This window comes from Protomyctophum bolini, assembly GCF_963924005.1.
Source record: "Protomyctophum bolini genome assembly, chromosome: 22".
Classification (NCBI taxonomy): Eukaryota; Metazoa; Chordata; class Actinopteri; order Myctophiformes; family Myctophidae; genus Protomyctophum; species Protomyctophum bolini.
This window is the reverse complement of record NC_137883.1, coordinates 27,144,306-27,161,560: the sequence shown is the minus strand read 5'-3', so window position 1 is coordinate 27,161,560 and position 17,255 is coordinate 27,144,306. Positions and strand designations below refer to the sequence as shown.

General features: G+C 42.5%; 1 protein-coding gene across 1 annotated transcript; it reads left to right on the top strand.

Moving 5' to 3' along the window:
* Window positions 1-821: 821 nt before the first annotated feature.
* b3galt9 (beta-1,3-galactosyltransferase 9) lies at window positions 822-2,183 on the top strand (the record flags this gene model as incomplete). Its single annotated transcript, XM_080755651.1, has 2 exons — window positions 822-827; window positions 1,080-2,183. 2 exons carry the CDS (start codon window positions 822-824, stop codon window positions 2,181-2,183), a joined length of 1,110 nt encoding a protein of 369 aa, XP_080611777.1.
* Between the last annotated feature and the right edge of the window lie 15,072 nt (window positions 2,184-17,255).

Here is a 17,255-nt window from a genome sequence, read left to right as displayed (position 1 = left end):
GCACAAGTCTCCACCAGGAGGATTGGAGTGTGTGGGATGTTTGGCAAAATGTTTTTTTGTTTGGTTTTCTTTTTGCAAAAAATGTCTTCATTTTGTTGAGGGAATGCAGAGCCAGATCACTCATCTCTGAGGAAATAATTCTGGATGAGCAGAACATGTGCAGCATTTTGTACAAAACGGGCCACTCCTGAAAACTTTGGAAGGCAGTGCAGTTCTGTCAAAAGGTATGACTCCCCAGTCAAACACATTTTGCTTTCTAAGGTGTGATTTGGGTCCCTAAGGATGAATACGAAATGAATATCAACACCCTGATACTGTCCAATATTTAAATAGGGAGGGGGGTGAAATGATGATGCAGTCATGCTGTCAAAATATGACTGTTGTTGTTGTTAAATAGCCACTAGTGCTTTCTAGGGTATGATTTGGGGCCCTAAAAATGAATACAAAATCATTATCAACATCTTAATACTGTCCAATCTTTAGATGTGTTTGAGATAGACACTCATGCTTTCTAAGGTGTGGTAACAGCCCACATAGTTTTTGCATTGAAGGTTTTTAAAACATTTTTGAAATGTTTGAAATGTATTAAACGAAAATGTTTGTGTGGTCAGCAATGGCATGGGACATGTCATTAATGTATGAATGATGGAGGCGTTGGTTAGGGTGATGGTGTAGTGTTACTTGCTGCTAGAGTTACTCGTCAGTGGAAACCTTCTGTTTACTGTGTGTGTGTGTGTGTGTGTGCAGACCACACTGATGCTCGCTGTTTACTCCCCAGAGTCTCCAGCACACTGGGGAACAGTAGGAAGGAATAAGCGATCATGGAGGTAAAGTCTTAATGCTTTGTTGCTAATGTGTAATTGAGTGTGCCTGGCTTTGGTTTTCAGTAATTAGTCGTTTTTTTCTTCTTTTTTTTAACCAAATGTTTGCCTATTTATGCTGAATTTTGACCTATTACTTTCTGACAATGCCCAGGATAGGGTTGCTAGCGTTCAGAGTTGGATTTATTTGTATTTTTTCATCAGCCTACATGTAATTTCCTATTATCCTCTTTTTGCCCCTCTTGTCTGGTTTTCCAGTTCTCTCTGTGCCGGCTGCGTACCCACCAATGGTGTTTTCTGCTTTTCAATGTTCTACTTTTCCACGCCCTGTTGTTTGGGGCCGATTTTGTCGAGGAGTACCTGCTCCAGCCGACGCCAGGTGTGTACACGGACGGTTCGGTCCTAGATGTACGGGAGAGGGCCAGGAAGCTAGATCTGAGCCTCGAAAAGGAGAACGTGTCGCAGGCCTACCCCATCACCAACCCCGACGCCTGTCGGAGCCCTGACTTGTTCCTCCTGACTCTAGTATTTAGCTCCCCAGGCAACATCACCCAGAGGGACGCAGTGAGGAGCTCCTGGGCCAATCAGACACACGTCCAGAGTTACCCAGCACAGGCTCTGTTCTTCATAGGGTCACCCACGACGTCTGCAGCACAAGACGCCATCGATAAGGAGTCCCGTCAATACGCTGACATTGTCCAGGGTCACACCACGGTGGACTCCTCCCTCCACGGGCGGATGTTAATGACGGTGATGGCGCTTCGTTGGGTGATCACTTTCTGCCCTGCGGCCCGCTTCGTCATGCTGACAGAAGACTCTGTGTTTGTGAATCTGCCTGCCCTGGTAGGCTACCTGCTGGGGCTGCATAGGCACCCTGAGGATCTCTATCTGGGGAGGGTGATCCATAGAGATTCCCCCAAACGTGACCCAAACGGACCTGGTTACCTTCCCTTAACCCTCTACCCTGATAAGTACCTCCCTGACTACTGTGCGGGTACAGCGTACGTACTGTCCCAGGATGTTGTCCGTAAGGTATATGTGGCCTCCTCAGTCGTCCGTGCCCCTGTGCCTGCTGACGTATTTGTGGGCCTCTGTGCTCAGAGAGCAGGTGTGGTGCCCACACATAGTGCCAGGTTCTCGGGGGAGAAGCACATCCGCTACAATGATTGCTGCTACCGCTATCTGTTCAGTTCGGCGGGAATGGGGAGTCAGGAGCTGGGCACGGTGTGGGCAGACCTGCGGCAAGAGGATGGCAAGTGTTCACTGTTGAAGACGTATTATGGTCTGGTGAAATGCAAGGCTCTAACCTACCTGGATAAACTGTCCTTCAGCTCCCAGGCGCAAGCTGACACCAAGACATAATGGACATGGAGAGTGTTGTGATGGAATTCGGCATGTGTGTGTGTGTGTGTGTGTGTGTGTGTGTGTGTGTGTGCACGCACGCTCATTTGTCAGTGTGACATAATTAGTGTGTTCACCACATTGAATTCACAACTTGCAAACGGTACTCGACTCAAGGGAATCTAAATGAAGCCATGTGAATTTCCATTGTATTCTCACAATAGCACAACCTCTTCCTCCTAAACAATGCCGTAAAATCATGATGCATAATGTCAAACACGATTGCCCTGACAGTTATGTGCAACGATTTTGCATAGTTGCATTGTTAACAAAATAATGTAATTCTTCTCTGCAAATATAAAAATATTATTATATAGATATATATCTACTGATATGTGAAGTGTCATTTGGAGAACAAGGTTGTATCACTGTTCATTTGTTTAAGTTTAGATTTGTTTAAGGCTAGATTTCTACTGTCGTCTGTCCTGTTCACGTGTGGGGTGTGGTACTAACACTATAGAGAGGAACAATAGTAAACATATTTGACCCATGAAAGACTTCTGCACCCAAAATCAGCTGAGTTTGTTTTTTTTGCAATTAGATTGAGGTCAAAGTACATTATTACTGGACTATACTTCCTGAAGACCATAAGCCCAGTATTTCCACTCAGTACTTGTACCATACTACGTGTGGCGCATCTGACTCTTCCTGTTGAGATGTGTATTTATTTTGTATATTTGTATATAACGAGGCATTTGTTTATGTATTCATGCATGCACATGTGCCATGTTTACCTGTGATTCGGCATGCATGTAGGCTACTGTATGTCCAAGGGAGATGCACACATTTAATGTGACATGCTCTCAGGGCTATGCATTTTATGGCTGATTTCTGAGGGCCCCTCCTATGTCCAGCTTTTGGTGTGTGTTCACAAACTTTGTCCTACAAAAACATTAAATTCCCATTGATAATGAATGGAGAATTTTATGTCATAGTGTAAACTTTACATCATAGTCAAGTTACATCAAATTTTACGTCATAGTGTAAACACAAACACTGAGCAAAACACAAACATTGATGACGAAGGTGAGGACGCAAATTGTGATTGGCCGGAATGAGATGTTGTGTATGATAATGTACAATGATGATAAGAGCGCCCCTATAGCACTTATCTATACATTTTGTTTTGTGTTTTGGCTTTGTTTTTGTGTTCAGTGGTGTGTCTCCAATACTGTTAAAGTGTGCCTGCTTCCTGATTAATATTATTTTGACAATGTAATTGGCCTTAGCACAATGGAATGAATTTGGATGGAACATTTAGCTCTTAGAAATGTAATTAAATTCTACATACTGTATACTTTGTGGTACGATGGGGCATTAATTAAATCCAGACACAATTGTGTGTGTATTGGTTTGTGTTTATGACAATAACATGTTCCTTATTCCGCTTATTGTTAGTAATTAAGCCTGCTAGATTAATATGCAAAACAGTAGGCTACCTACCATGTCATTTTATTTGTATCATGTACTTGTACAGTATGTATCATTATACGTTTGAGATATATAATTACCCTCGCGTCCACTACAAGAGAGGAAATGGTACATTTGACATTGTAGGAGACTAGAGGGAGACAATATGGGTGTTTTGATTTATTTTGAATATTATTAGTCTTGGTGGTGTTATTGCACCGCCAAGCCACAAGAGGGCAGTTGACGCATTGGTGGTGGACAATTAAGTGACGACCTACAGCCTCGGAATTATGTTGCCGAACTTCCCGTTGTTTACTTTGGACCACAGGTGACCACTCTACTCGATCTATGCAGGTTACACATAGTTTTTTTTTTAAACTAGTTTTTCTAATACAAGTGTCTGTAGGCCTACTTACTACTTCTGTTCTGTAAAGCGACTTTGGGTACCCAGAAAAGCGCTATATAAATCGTATATTATTATTTAATATTATTTTACTCTAGAGGGTATACACTTATTTTGAAGAGATCGTCCACCGGAGGTTTTATATCCGCTATCCGCTAAAGAACACTGCCGCGAATATTCCGCCTCTCCTCCATTGTTCTAATTACCAACTCAACTCCTTTCAGCTGTACTAGGAAAAGTTTGTCAGCAGTTTGGCGAGGTTAGTAGTTTATGAGTAACCTTTTCCACTGTGTGCGTTCCGTTAAAAGTAATGACGATGTTTCTTTATTTTTGCCACATGTTTATGCAAGTTAATATGCATCAGAATTCAATGTTTAAGACGATGCTCGTGTGACATGACATGTCACATGTGGTTAACTCAATGCCTAATTGGTAGGCTAGTATGTTCATGATTATTTTAGTGAATGTAACATGAGTTTATTATACCTCCAGCTAACCTAGCCGTTTATATGATATAAATTTAACTAAAGGTAATATAAGTTATATCACCACCCATGATTATGTTGACACACTATTCTGAATTGCTGCTTTGTTTCGTCTGCATATAGGTGACAGACATGGCAAGTTTGAATGAAAAGGTGAGACGGAACAAGTTAGTCATACAGTGGCTGTAAATGTATTCTGTTGGTAATATTAACATTGGACTGTTTGGTGGTTGATAAAACTGATGAGCAGGTTTTCTATAAAAGGAATTAATGAACTAACGTGGTTCCCAAACCTTTTTGGCCGTGCACCCCCTATTACTTCCTGACCTACAGTAGCTGACGCACCCCCTCACATGGAAATATAAATTGCATAAGCTATAGAGACATATTTATCCACATATGCACATATATGAACCTGAATATGGTGCATATATATATGCGCGCAGCATAGGCTATATTCTGCATAATTATACTTGCCATATATTCATATTGGCATAATATATTTAAAATAAAACCATAGCACCAGCATTATTCCTTTTCATGTCGCGCTCCCCCTATAAGGCGCCTGCGCACCACAAGGGGTGCACCCACCACAGTTTGGGAACCACTATGTTAGTGTAATGTACAGTTCAATACAAGGTCTACTAAGAGGATTTAGAAGGCTATGGCTTGTTAGTAGTTTCCATTGGGGATGTCATTCATATACAATTCATTTTATTTTGAACATTTAATGATATACAATGCAATGCAAAACAATTCATAGTAAAGGGGCGGGCATTGACTTTTGAATTGTAGCCAACTCGTAAGTGCTCTTTGACCGTGGTTTTGAAGGGGAGAGCAGGGATTCACATTCCTTTACAACTGTTGGTAGGGTGGTCCACATTTATGTGGCATAGGAGCTAAATTAATTTAACCCCTTTTTTCTTTCTTAACGAATCTGGGTTCAATTTGATTTGTGGAACTCGATCCCTCTGACCCTCTGGTGTTGTGATTGTGGACATGGGTGTCTTTGTGGTGTAGCTGCATATCTCGTTGTATACCAGGCCCACTGCAAGTTGCTGTACTCTGTCATCTATTCTACCCTACCATAAGCCAACCCACCCTTTTGTGCACCAGCATTTGTGGTGCTATGGTACCATCATCATACCATGAGGTGCATGCACAGTTGAAGAAACCTTGAATTATTTCAATTTTATTAAATATTACACTTTACAATACATTGTAGAGCAGAGAACCGACAGAGATCCCACCCTGAGCGGGAGAGAGAATGTTATAACAGTGATGTGGTATATGAATGTTAAGATAAAATACAGTATAGACTTGGTGTATTATGTTAGCTGTCCATGGTCATGCTCTGTGAGGAGGCCAGGTCCACGGTCACACTCTTGATGGGCTCTATGAAGAGCTGGGGGTCCATAATAAAAGTCCATGGAACTGAATGACATGTTGACATGCTTATTGTAAGGTGACCAATACATTTTATAGTCCACAGCAGTGGCGGAAACTCCGTGGGTTCAGAGGCGCGACTGAACCCCCTGGCATTTTGGCAAAAGCGCGACTGAACCCACTGGCATTTTGGCAAAATATATCAATATGCAGTATATGCACCCACTGTCCACTGAAATTTCCCTTCCCCAGTGGTCATGTTGTCATGCACGTAGTCACATACCTTAGGGGGTTGGGGGCGCTTGGGCAAGATAGGTGTTGGTACCAACCGAAAAAACAAAACTCGTTTTTTTTTCACCGCTGGGGGGGGGGGGGGGGGCTGCATGAACCCCCTGCCGTTATAAGAACTTTCCGCCACTGGTCCACAGGCTACAATAACTGATACCCCCACCCTCCCTCTCCATCCATTACAGGCGGGCGACCCAGACTTTGAGGACTTGAGGTCTCATTTCAAGCAACCTGAGTGGGAACAGCTCAGTGACATTGAAAAGATAAGATACAGGAACATCAAACAAAATCACCTGTTTAAGCTCTCGCATGGTAGGTAACATAGTAACACAATAAAAGACAGCATTTGAACATTGTACATTTATTTCTTATTTCTTATTGTAGGACTATAGTTGTAATATCAGACGTATCAATTACAGAAGAGCTAGTCTCAAGACGGTATGTGTAGAATCCATACATGACGGGAGTTTAATAATAATAATAGGCTTGATGTAATTGTAATATAATGTGATTGTATCAATGGCACTATATTTTATTTCAGGCTAGTGCACCGCATTTAATTTCCTTTTATGACTGAAATACACATCGGTTACCATAAGCAGCAGATGAAGAAACACAATTATATTGACCAGTTGCATAGCTAGCATATCAGATCAGTCATACTGCTAGTTCCATCATGTGTCATGACTGCTCTCTACTGGTGAAAACATGAATTTGTTTCTCAACTTCACTATGTTTATGTAAACAAGAGTCCAACATTTTGACTATGTTAATTGTGGTCCAACGAAATGCAGATAAAAAATTTGACAATCACTGTCGGGATAGAAATAGAAATATATTGATCTGTATCGTCCTCTGTCAAGTGTCATCATCACTATCTAACCCTTCCATTCCTTCTATTATATGTGTCACATTGTGTTCTCCTCCATCAGGTCTGAAGTCTGACCCTCCAGACTTCATGAAGAGACGCAGCAAGGCCAGGCAGGTAGAAACCTCACCTCAGCTGGAGGAGGAGGAGGAGGAGGAGGAGGAGGAGGAGGAGGAGGAGGAGGAGGAGAAGGAAGACGATGAGGAGTGGACTCCTGGTCCGTCTGGTAATCCTACACTGTTACCACTCCCTGTATTTCCCTGCATTGATATACACACAGCACACGCACACATCTCAGCGGGTTGTGAGCTTGTAGATTAGCTACTTTTGTTACTTTTAATACGATAAAGTTGGACTTTAATTTAATTAATAAAAAAAAGTTGAAATGGTTATGTAGATACAAGGTTTCTGCAGTACAGTGACAATTGTCTTGTTAATTCAATAACATGTGGCGTTTGGTTTAAAGAGGCAGCACAATAAGTCATGAAAAGAAGTGAAAGGAAAGGAAATCATGTCTTCATTCAATTATTTAAAACATTGACCTGTAACCATGTCAAACTTGTTCAGGTTACTGTAAAACATATAGCTATAATAGCACATTTGATTATTACAGAACCACAGTTATATGGAGCTAATCGTGTTTGTCCTTTTTACTATAAGCCTGAATCTTCTGAAACCTTACATTATTTTATTTTATTAATTTCATAAATAATGTGTTCTAAATAAAGTGTGTGTGTGTGTGTGTGATATGTTAGGACGTCCGATGACGGTAGCTGTGCCCTCCAGTGACCGAGAGCTCAGGAATATACCCAGGATCAATTACACAGAAGAAGAAGAGCCAGAAGATGAAGAATACTTCTGTAAGTATTTCTACCTCTGTCTTCTATTTTGTTTTTACGTTCATCTTTCTTCATCTGTCCTGTCTTTTACTGTATTGAGGGAAGAGATATGAATCATGTTGTCTCATCTTACCTCCATCTCTCTTGATGTTCTGTAACTCTGTTTTACTTGTCTATTGCATTTTGTAACACTGTCCACCTGTCCTGGTCTGTCTGTCCGTCTGTCTAGACTGTGACCGCTGTAAGGAGTTCTTCCTCTTCTCCTGTGAGGAACATGGGTTCCCTCTGTTCTATTATGGCCCCCCTGTAGATCTAGGAACGCCTCAAAGAGCCAAGAAGACCCTGCCTAACGACTTTGAGGTAAAACACACTCGCCCCCCCCCCCCCTAGAAAACGTAATCAGTGTCCCACTGATTTCCTAGTTTGTCTGTGATACCGAAGGAGACCGCCCCTAATGCCACTGCTCAAGCCGCATGCTCTAACCCCTAGCCTCTTACTCTTCCACTTGATGATGGATGGCTGATTAAAGTGCATACCCGCATTGGGACTTGCACCGGGGAACTGGTGTCCTCCTCTAGTGCTCTCCCTTCTCTGAGTGGGGCCTCTGATCTCGCTGTTGGGGCTGCTCTTCATCCTCTGAACCATGCCGATTCTGTTTTGCCACCCATCGTTGGGCTCACACTCCGCCCTGCGGCGTTCCTCTGACCTGCTACGAATACCTGCACATGTGACACTATCATCTTCACTTTCCTCGCTTCCACACCCTGCTCCTTGCCTAGCCCTGACTTCCCTTCCTCCCCGACCACTCACCTTTCGATTCCGCACATAAACCAACTCCCATGGCTGCAAGTCTGCATTCCTACTCCCCACAGCTTGTACGCCCCACGGCGTAGAGGTGCCGTCCCTTGGATGCGAACCTGGGCAGGGCATTGTGGGTGCTGAGGCCATGTTCGAGTACTGCCTCGATTAAGAGTCTGCAGGTGCATTCTGTCGGCCTGGCCGATAAACGATCTCATAATCAAACCGGGCAAATTTGGAACACTCACCGCTGCTCCACCGCTCCTAACCTCACTGTGTGTGTGTGTGTGTGTGTGTGTGTGTGTGTGTGTGTGTGTGTGTGTGTGTGTGTGTGTGTGTGTGTGTGTGTGTGTGTGTGTGTGTGTGTGTGTGTGTGTGTGTGTGTGTGTGTGTGTGTGTGTGTGTGTGTGTGTGTGTGTGTGTGTGTGTGTGTGTGTGTGTGTGTGTGTGTGTGTGTGTGTGTGTGTGTGTGTGTGTGTGTGTGTGTGTGTGTGTGTGTGTGTGTGTGTGTGTGTGTGTGTGTGTGTGTGTGTGTGTGTGTGTGTGTGTGTGTGTGTGTGTGTGTGTGTGTGTGTGTGTGTGTGTGTGTGTGTGTGTGTGTGTCAGATTAAACGGTCCCGTATTCCAAGAGCAGGTCTAGGGGTGTTTTACCGTGGAATGGATCTTCAGAATCTTCCTGCTGGGACTCACTTTGGTCCATATGAAGGAGTGAACACAGACGCAAAGGAAGCTGAAAAGAGTGGATACTCCTGGGTGGTGAGTGTGTGTATGCACGCACGATATTTGACATTCAGATACATATGTATGAAAAAACTCTAAGATATGCTAAATGGACTTGGTAAACGGCACTTTTCTCAAAGCCTTTCAAAATGTAAGGTAATGGAGACTAGGGCTGACCTTCGTTCCCGTTTTTAGAGATCGATGCTTCGACAAGAAAAGGCGAGGCGAGCAGTGACGCACAATGAATTAGGATTATAATAAAACAGTGATATAGCAGAAGAGGCAAATAGTAGAGAGGAGCGCATATTGGATTGGTATTTTATTTAACGATTATTAACCCCTTTTGGTGTTAAGCATTAGATATTAAAAAATAGGGGGCACGGTGGCACAGTTGGTAGTGCTGTCGCCTCACAGCTAGAAGGTCCTGGGTTCGATTCCCGCTCGGGGCGCTGTGGTTGCTGGCGGCGTGTTTCCTCCTCCGTGTCATCAGTGCCCATACCCGAAGGCGGGGTTGGCGAAAGGGCCTTTCTGTGTGGAGTTTGCATGTTCTCCCCGTGTCCCCTAGGGTAGGTACCCTCACAAAAAACATGCAGTAATCCTGGTCTCTAAACTGCCTCCCCCTGGCCAGCCGGGGCGCCTGATGGATGGGAAAGGAACTGGTTGGAATAACGTGTTCCTTCCATGCGCTACGTCCAACCAGGGAAACTCCCCCCTGTCAGGTGTAAAGGAGCAACTTGGACACTCAAGTATGAAGGAAGCATGAGTTAAGTCCGTTGCTCTCCCCAGGTTGGCGGAGGATGTGTAGAGCCCAGGATCACATTAGATGATTGACACAGGGGTGAAAAATGGGTTACAAAATCGTGGGATAAAAAATATATTTAAAAAAAAGATATTGAAAAATAGCAGATCTGGTATTTTGGGCATGGGGCTAAATATTATGTATATTTTTATACAATTTTATGTTGATTTTTTTTTTTTATCGTTTACTATAGTCCTAATTAACGACAGGAAATTACATCTGGCCACAAGATCACAGGCTCTACTGAATGTGAAGGTAGCCTACTGGGGGAAGGCTTATACTGTGTGTATAGGGTCAATATGTCAGTTTGTCACATTCAATAGATCCTGTGATCTTTTGTGGCCAGATGTAATTTATTGGGGTCTAGTAGGACTATAGTAAATAATAAAATAATAAATCTCCATAACATTTTGTAAAATAATACATATTTAGCCCCATGCTCGAATGCCCCCGCCCCCCTGCCAAAAACTGCTAAAATCCCTAAAACAAAAGAAAGCAGCAAATGAAAGAAAATTAACCCTAACCCTCATCTTTTAGTTTCTCTAATAACAACCTAAAACATGAACCTTGGTTGAAAAAAACTAAAGTTGTCCTTTAAACAGTGCCTGAAACAGGCATTACCTCTCAATCAAATAAAAATATATATAATCCAAACTCCTCTTGTCAATTGTAAACGAACGATAACATGAATGAACTCTTCAAGCCTGACACATGTCGGAAATAAAATCAACCACGGTTGATTTGATTGATCATAAAGTTGGTGTGACTGTGAGTGCATGTGCATATACAGGCACTTTGATGGGGGAAAAGCGATGTGATCCCACATAGTTAAGTTACCTCATAGTCATGCTGCATGCACTGTTGGTCGATGAAGAATTACAATCAAAGGTTTGTCAATCATATTATGGTTTATGGTTGAAAGTAAACTTTAAGAAGAGAGCTGGTCATCATTGTGCTGCAGAATGAGAGCAGCTCCGCTCTGCTAATTGATCTGAAATGTGCGCTGCGCAACTTGACTGGCATTACAGTAATTAGTTATTTGCCAGCACCTGCTCCAATAGTGGGCCTATCAAATCAAACTTTATTTATATAGCACATTTAAAACAACAGAAGCTGACCAAAGGGCTGTAGGCATACAGGCTGAAACAAGCGGAGCATCACCATCATTTAAAAAAGGCAAATAGCCAAATACTAGGCTACATAATTCAAATAATACGATCAGGTGCAATTAAATGCCAAAGAGAAAAGGTCAATCTTCAGACAAGAAAAAATATATATATCGCTGACAATGGCAAAAATCATTTTTTATTAGAAATAAACTGCACTGATTTATGCAATTTTAATCGGATAGTCTGACAGGGTATGTCGTGAACGATAATAATAATCTTGCAGTGTGTACCGCCTTAGTCAGCCTCATTTATATTATATATACACAGCGTGTTGAGTTTAGAGATCTCCTCATTTCTGTGCGCCAATCTCCGTGGCCTCACCACCTCACAACAGGCAACACCAGTTCTCTGCATCACCAAAATAAATCTATAGGCCTAGTTTCATTCGGGCCATTATACTCAGCCTATGCACAACGATTGTTTTTATTTCAAAGTGGTATAGCTATTCTGTGAAATGTTTGTCATTCCGTGTATAAGCTGTTGCGTCCACAGCGCATGAGCTTGCAGATCTTGGAATTTTCGGTGCGAGCACTCACCATGTGAATCCAAGCAGGTCCTCACAAGTATAGGCAAAACACCGCCACGCCACCACAAGGTCCAAAAACTTACTGAGTGCCATACTCGGGGAGTCAGGCAATCGTCAACCATTATAATTCCAAGTGATCTATAATCTATGAAGTTTCTATTTTCATTTGGGTGTAAGTAATGTTTTTATATGCCTTATCAAACATTGTAGCCTATATTTAATGTCCACTGAGCTGTGGTGCGCTTGCCTACACTCTCTCTCAATTAGGGATTTTCCCTGTGGTTAATTTCACTCTCGTGTACAACCTTTATTCAAATACGGTATTTTAAAATGCAACCACACTTTTATTTTTCCTGGGACTGCAGCTGCACTTGTTCAGTTGACTTCCTTGTTGTTAACACGAGTGACAAGGGGGGAAAGAGGAGGCGCAAGCATGGCTGGCGGGCCAAAATGGGCCGCTTTAAAAAAATAGAATAGAATAGTCGATTTTGTTATTTCAAGATTCCCGTGTTTATCGAACGAACGTCGATTAATTGATTTTTTAAATAATGCCTACATATATCAGCATATACTTACACCTACTGTAGAGAAATAACGTATTTTTCTGTTTTAGATCCGCAAGAAGAAAAACCGCTACATCTACATTGATGCTAAAGATGAGACAATGTCCAACTGGATGCGGTGAGACATCATTCTATGGTTATAAACTGAAATGCACATTTGGTTTGGTTCCATTTGTACACTCGGAGTTACAGACCCATGGGATGGTCCATTTGGTTACAAACTATGATGTAGCTGGGGACCCCCTGGAACTCCATCAAGGACCCCTGGGGGTCCCTGGATCCCACTTTGGTAACCACTGATCTAAAAGACCACCCGGGACATATAGACTAGTCTATATAGACATATAGACTAGTATTGGAGATTATTTTGGTTCCAATCAAATGGGCCCAGCCATGACCAAGTTTTCCTACTGTATAGGTAATGATCCATATTCACAGCTGAATTGACTCTCTGAAATTGTCAGTAGTAACTAAATGCCGTGTAGCAATAGGGCTTGCAAACCTCGCACCTTTTTTATGCAAAATCGGGTGGTGTGCCATTTTGATTGTGATGAGTCACTACTATACCTGGCCAATGGATAGGCATACAGTGGTGGAAAAATTACTCAATTGTTTTACTTAAGTAAAAGTACCAATACTGCATTTTAGAACTACTCCGTTACAAGTAAAAGTACGGAATTGAAAATGTACTTGAGTAAAAGTACAAAAGTGTCGGCATCAAAATGTACTTAAAGTACTAAAAGTACTCGTATTGCAGGACCAGATCCTGCTTCTCAAGACCGATACCATTAACTGATATTACATTCTATAAAAGATTATATAGATATAGGCTATTTGCAAATGTATATTAGTCTGTGTATTAGCACACTTGAAGGTAACAAATACTAGTAGTGGGCAAAGATGGATTTAACATAGCTTTGACTTACCCAAATACAGTATATCAAAATTCATTATCATGACTATTAAAACAAAACCCAGAATAGTTCTTACTGAATGAACATATTTATTTTTTCAAGTCCATGACACTGTTTTCCCCCCAAGCAGAAGCCTATGGGTGCTTTGTCACTTGTCAAGAAAATAAAATGGACAATAAAAAGATAGTATAGCCTACCCTAATAATACTAGGGACTTTCTGAGAAGGACATGAGCTTGACTCTCATTGACTGTCGCCGTCGGTCGGAGATATAAAATAATTAAATGATGATAATTAAAAAGAGGTGGTGGTTTGACAGACAGATGGAGCAGCTGGTCAGCTCGCTAACGCGAATGTATATTGTATAACGTGTGTGAGATATGAGAGAGAGATAATATAGTATAGAGTGAGAGTCACACTCAGAGGCTGCAGTGAGATTAACGCGCTGGTGAAACGTTACGTTAGTGCATTATCTATTTTATCCCCTTTATTCTGACCTTGTTTATGGTGAGAAGCCTACTTGTTTACACAAGTAGACACAAGTAGCCTATTATAATGCAAATAAAGGACAGGCCTCTAGTTTGAGGACCGGCCTTATAACTACCTTGTCATTCAACTAACTTAACTTACAGTTTAGATTCCCAAATATTGTTCTCCTAAAGCCTCACTGTGGAAGTGACATTCCTGATGTAGGTTGAGTCAGCAACACTTTGATCTAGGAGTGTCATTTGTTTTTTTTTGTGAAGGAATGGAGGTTGAGGGACAATGCCAGTGTGTAAATGTACAGTTTGGGAGGAAAGACAGACATTTGTTTTATACAGTGATCAATGTAGCATCATTGTAAATGTGGTCAGGGTCACTGTCCATGATTCCTCATAATCTTGAATAAAGATTGAATTTTCAAGGAGGAAATTTAACTTTGGCTCTAGGACTTAAATACATAATAATATACATTTCGATGTATGTACTTATAGAGGTCTGTCTATCTGTGTCAGGTATGTGAACTGTGCTCGTAATGAGGGAGAACAGAACCTGATAGCGTTCCAGTATCGACAAGGGATTGCGTATCGTGTTTGTCGTCCTGTGGTCAAAGGAGAAGAACTGCTGGTCTGGTACGGAGATGAATATGCAAAGGAGCTGGGAATCATCTTTGATAAGATGTGGGACAAGAAGAGCTCTGAGAAAGGTATTACCATCTATCTGTCTGTTAAATTAACTGAATGACTGGAATCATCTTTGTTAAGATGTGGGACAACAAGAGTACTGAGAAAGGTTCTGTCTAACTATAATCTAACAGGGATGGGTCAAACTCGTCAGCTAGTCGGCAAACCGCTGACTCGTCGACCAGTGGATTTGTTTTAGTTTTCCATTCCATTTTGATACCACTTTCACCTGCCTTTCCCCTTTTGAACTTCAAAGTAAGTGTTTTATAATCTATGAGCTCCCTGTATGTTTTAGGACGCGATAACTTATCATTCTACTAATCTCTCTCTCTCAGGACCAGACTCAGGCCAGACTCAGGACCAGACTGGGAGTTCCCAGACTCAGGCCTTCTGCTGCTCAGAGTGTCCGTACGCCTTCACCTCTCAGCTCTTCTTCTACAAACACATTAAAAGGAGCCACAACGACCTGTACTTCCAGATGCTGAGGTGTGGACAGATCCCCTCCCCAGCTGCAGCAGTCAATCGGCCAAGCACCAGCAGCTCTGTGAGTGGACAGATCCCTTCAGCAGTAGCCAGTCAGCCCAGCACCAGCAGCTCTGTCGGTGACCAGAAGCAAGGAGACACTAGACCCAAACATTTCCCCTGTCAGCAATGTGACGAGAGTTTCACTAAGTTGTCTGACCTGAAGGCACACGAGCATGTCCACAGCGGGGGGAAACCGTACCGCTGTTCTGAGTGTGACAAGAGTTTCAGTCGGTCTAGTAATCTGGAGAGACACCAGTGCAGCCACACTGGTGAAAAACCGTACCTCTGTACTGTGTGTGACAAGAGTTTCAGTCGGTCTAGTAATCTGGAGAGACACCAGCACATCCACACTGGTGAAAAACCGTACCTCTGTACTGAGTGTGACAAGAGTTTCAGTTCATTTAGTTATCTGCAGATCCACCAGCGCAGCCACACTGGTGAAAAACCGTACCTCTGTACTGTGTGTGACAAGAGTTTCAGTGACTCTGGTTATCTGGAGATCCACCAGCGCAGCCACACTGGTGAAAAACCGTACCTCTGTACTGTGTGTGACAAGAGTTTCAGTCGGTCTAGTGAACTGCGGAGACACCAGCGCAGCCACACTGGTGAAAAACCGTACCTCTGTACTGTGTGTGACAAGAGTTTCAGTCAGTCTAGTGATCTGCAGAGACACCAGCGCAGCCACACTGGTGAAAAACCGTACCTCTGTACTGTGTGTGACAAGAGTTTCAGTGAGCCTGGTAATCTGCAGAGACACCGGCGCAGCCACACTGGTGAAAAACCGTACCTCTGTACTGTGTGTGACAAGAGTTTCAGTCTGTCTAGTGATCTGGAGAGACACCAGCGCAGCCACACTGGTGAAAAACCGTACCTCTGTACTGAGTGTGACAAGACTTTCAGTCGGTCTGGTTATCTGAAGATCCACCAGCTTGTCCATTCTGGTGAGAAGCCTTAAGGCCTCTGTAGTCACTGTGGTAAGAGCTTCACTCGAAACACCTGCAATGTAAACGGTGTGAAGAGTTAGTGAGTTAGGTCCATAGAGTAAAAAATAAGGTTAGGTCACATTAAAGGGCCAGAAAGATCTTTTGCAACCAGATCTTATTTTAATGATGTTTGGGAGACGAGACACTTTCCTGGGGGGTTTTATGTGGGTAAAATTAGTTTTTAGATATTTTAGTATTTCAAAGTGTCTGTGATGTCATGGACACTGGTTTCAACTACATGTTGTCTCCGTAAGACAGCACTCCCCCTCTCCACAAGGTGGGGTAAGTGCAACAAAGCATTATGGTCATAATCCAGCAGTGTCTGACGTCACAGACGCTACTAAAATATAAAAAAAAACATGTGACCCACATAAAACCCCCAGGAAAGTGTTTCTTGTCTCCCAAACATCATTAACTACCAGGATTGATATTTGGATAAAATCTGAAGGACTAATATAAAAAAAAGTGTTGCACATAAATGGGCCTCCGGGTGGCGCTTGAAAAGGCAGAATTGAAAAATATAGTGGCATTTCTTCCTCAGCCTAGTGGGAATATGCGCACAGTTTCACCGCAATCGGACACTGCGTTGATGAGTTGCGGCATTTTGTACACAACGGGTACAAAACGGGCTACTCCTGAAAACTTTGGAAGCCAATCTTGGCCAATCGGGATGGAATATGAGAAATCAAACAAACCCGCGTCTTGATCACATGACTATAGAGATCATGTGTGCTGATTTGCGTGAAATTTGAAGGGGTAATATAAAAATCAGAAGGGGTAATATAAGAAAAGCTTTACATATGTCGGCCTCCTGGTGGCGCTATAAAGAGCACAAGATGTCCAGGCAATGGGGTTTCCTTGGCCTCCAGTTATAGCGCCACCATGAGGCCGAGTTGAACATTTTCAAGTGGCATTTCTTCCTCGGCCTAGGAATAGTGGGAATTTGCGGCATTTTGTTTGAAATGGAGCACTCCTTCAAAATTTGGAAGCCAATCTTAGCCAATCAGGATGGAGTCTGAAAAATGTGAAAGACCCCGTTTTGTTGACTGGCTATAGAGAGACTGGTTACCCATTTGCGTGATGTTGGGACAAAATCTGTAGGTGTACTGTTTCTGTAATCTTTAAAATAAACGTTTTTTGACTATGAGCTGTGCAACCTATCCTTCCTTTTTTTTTTCAGGTTCATCTCCCCTGG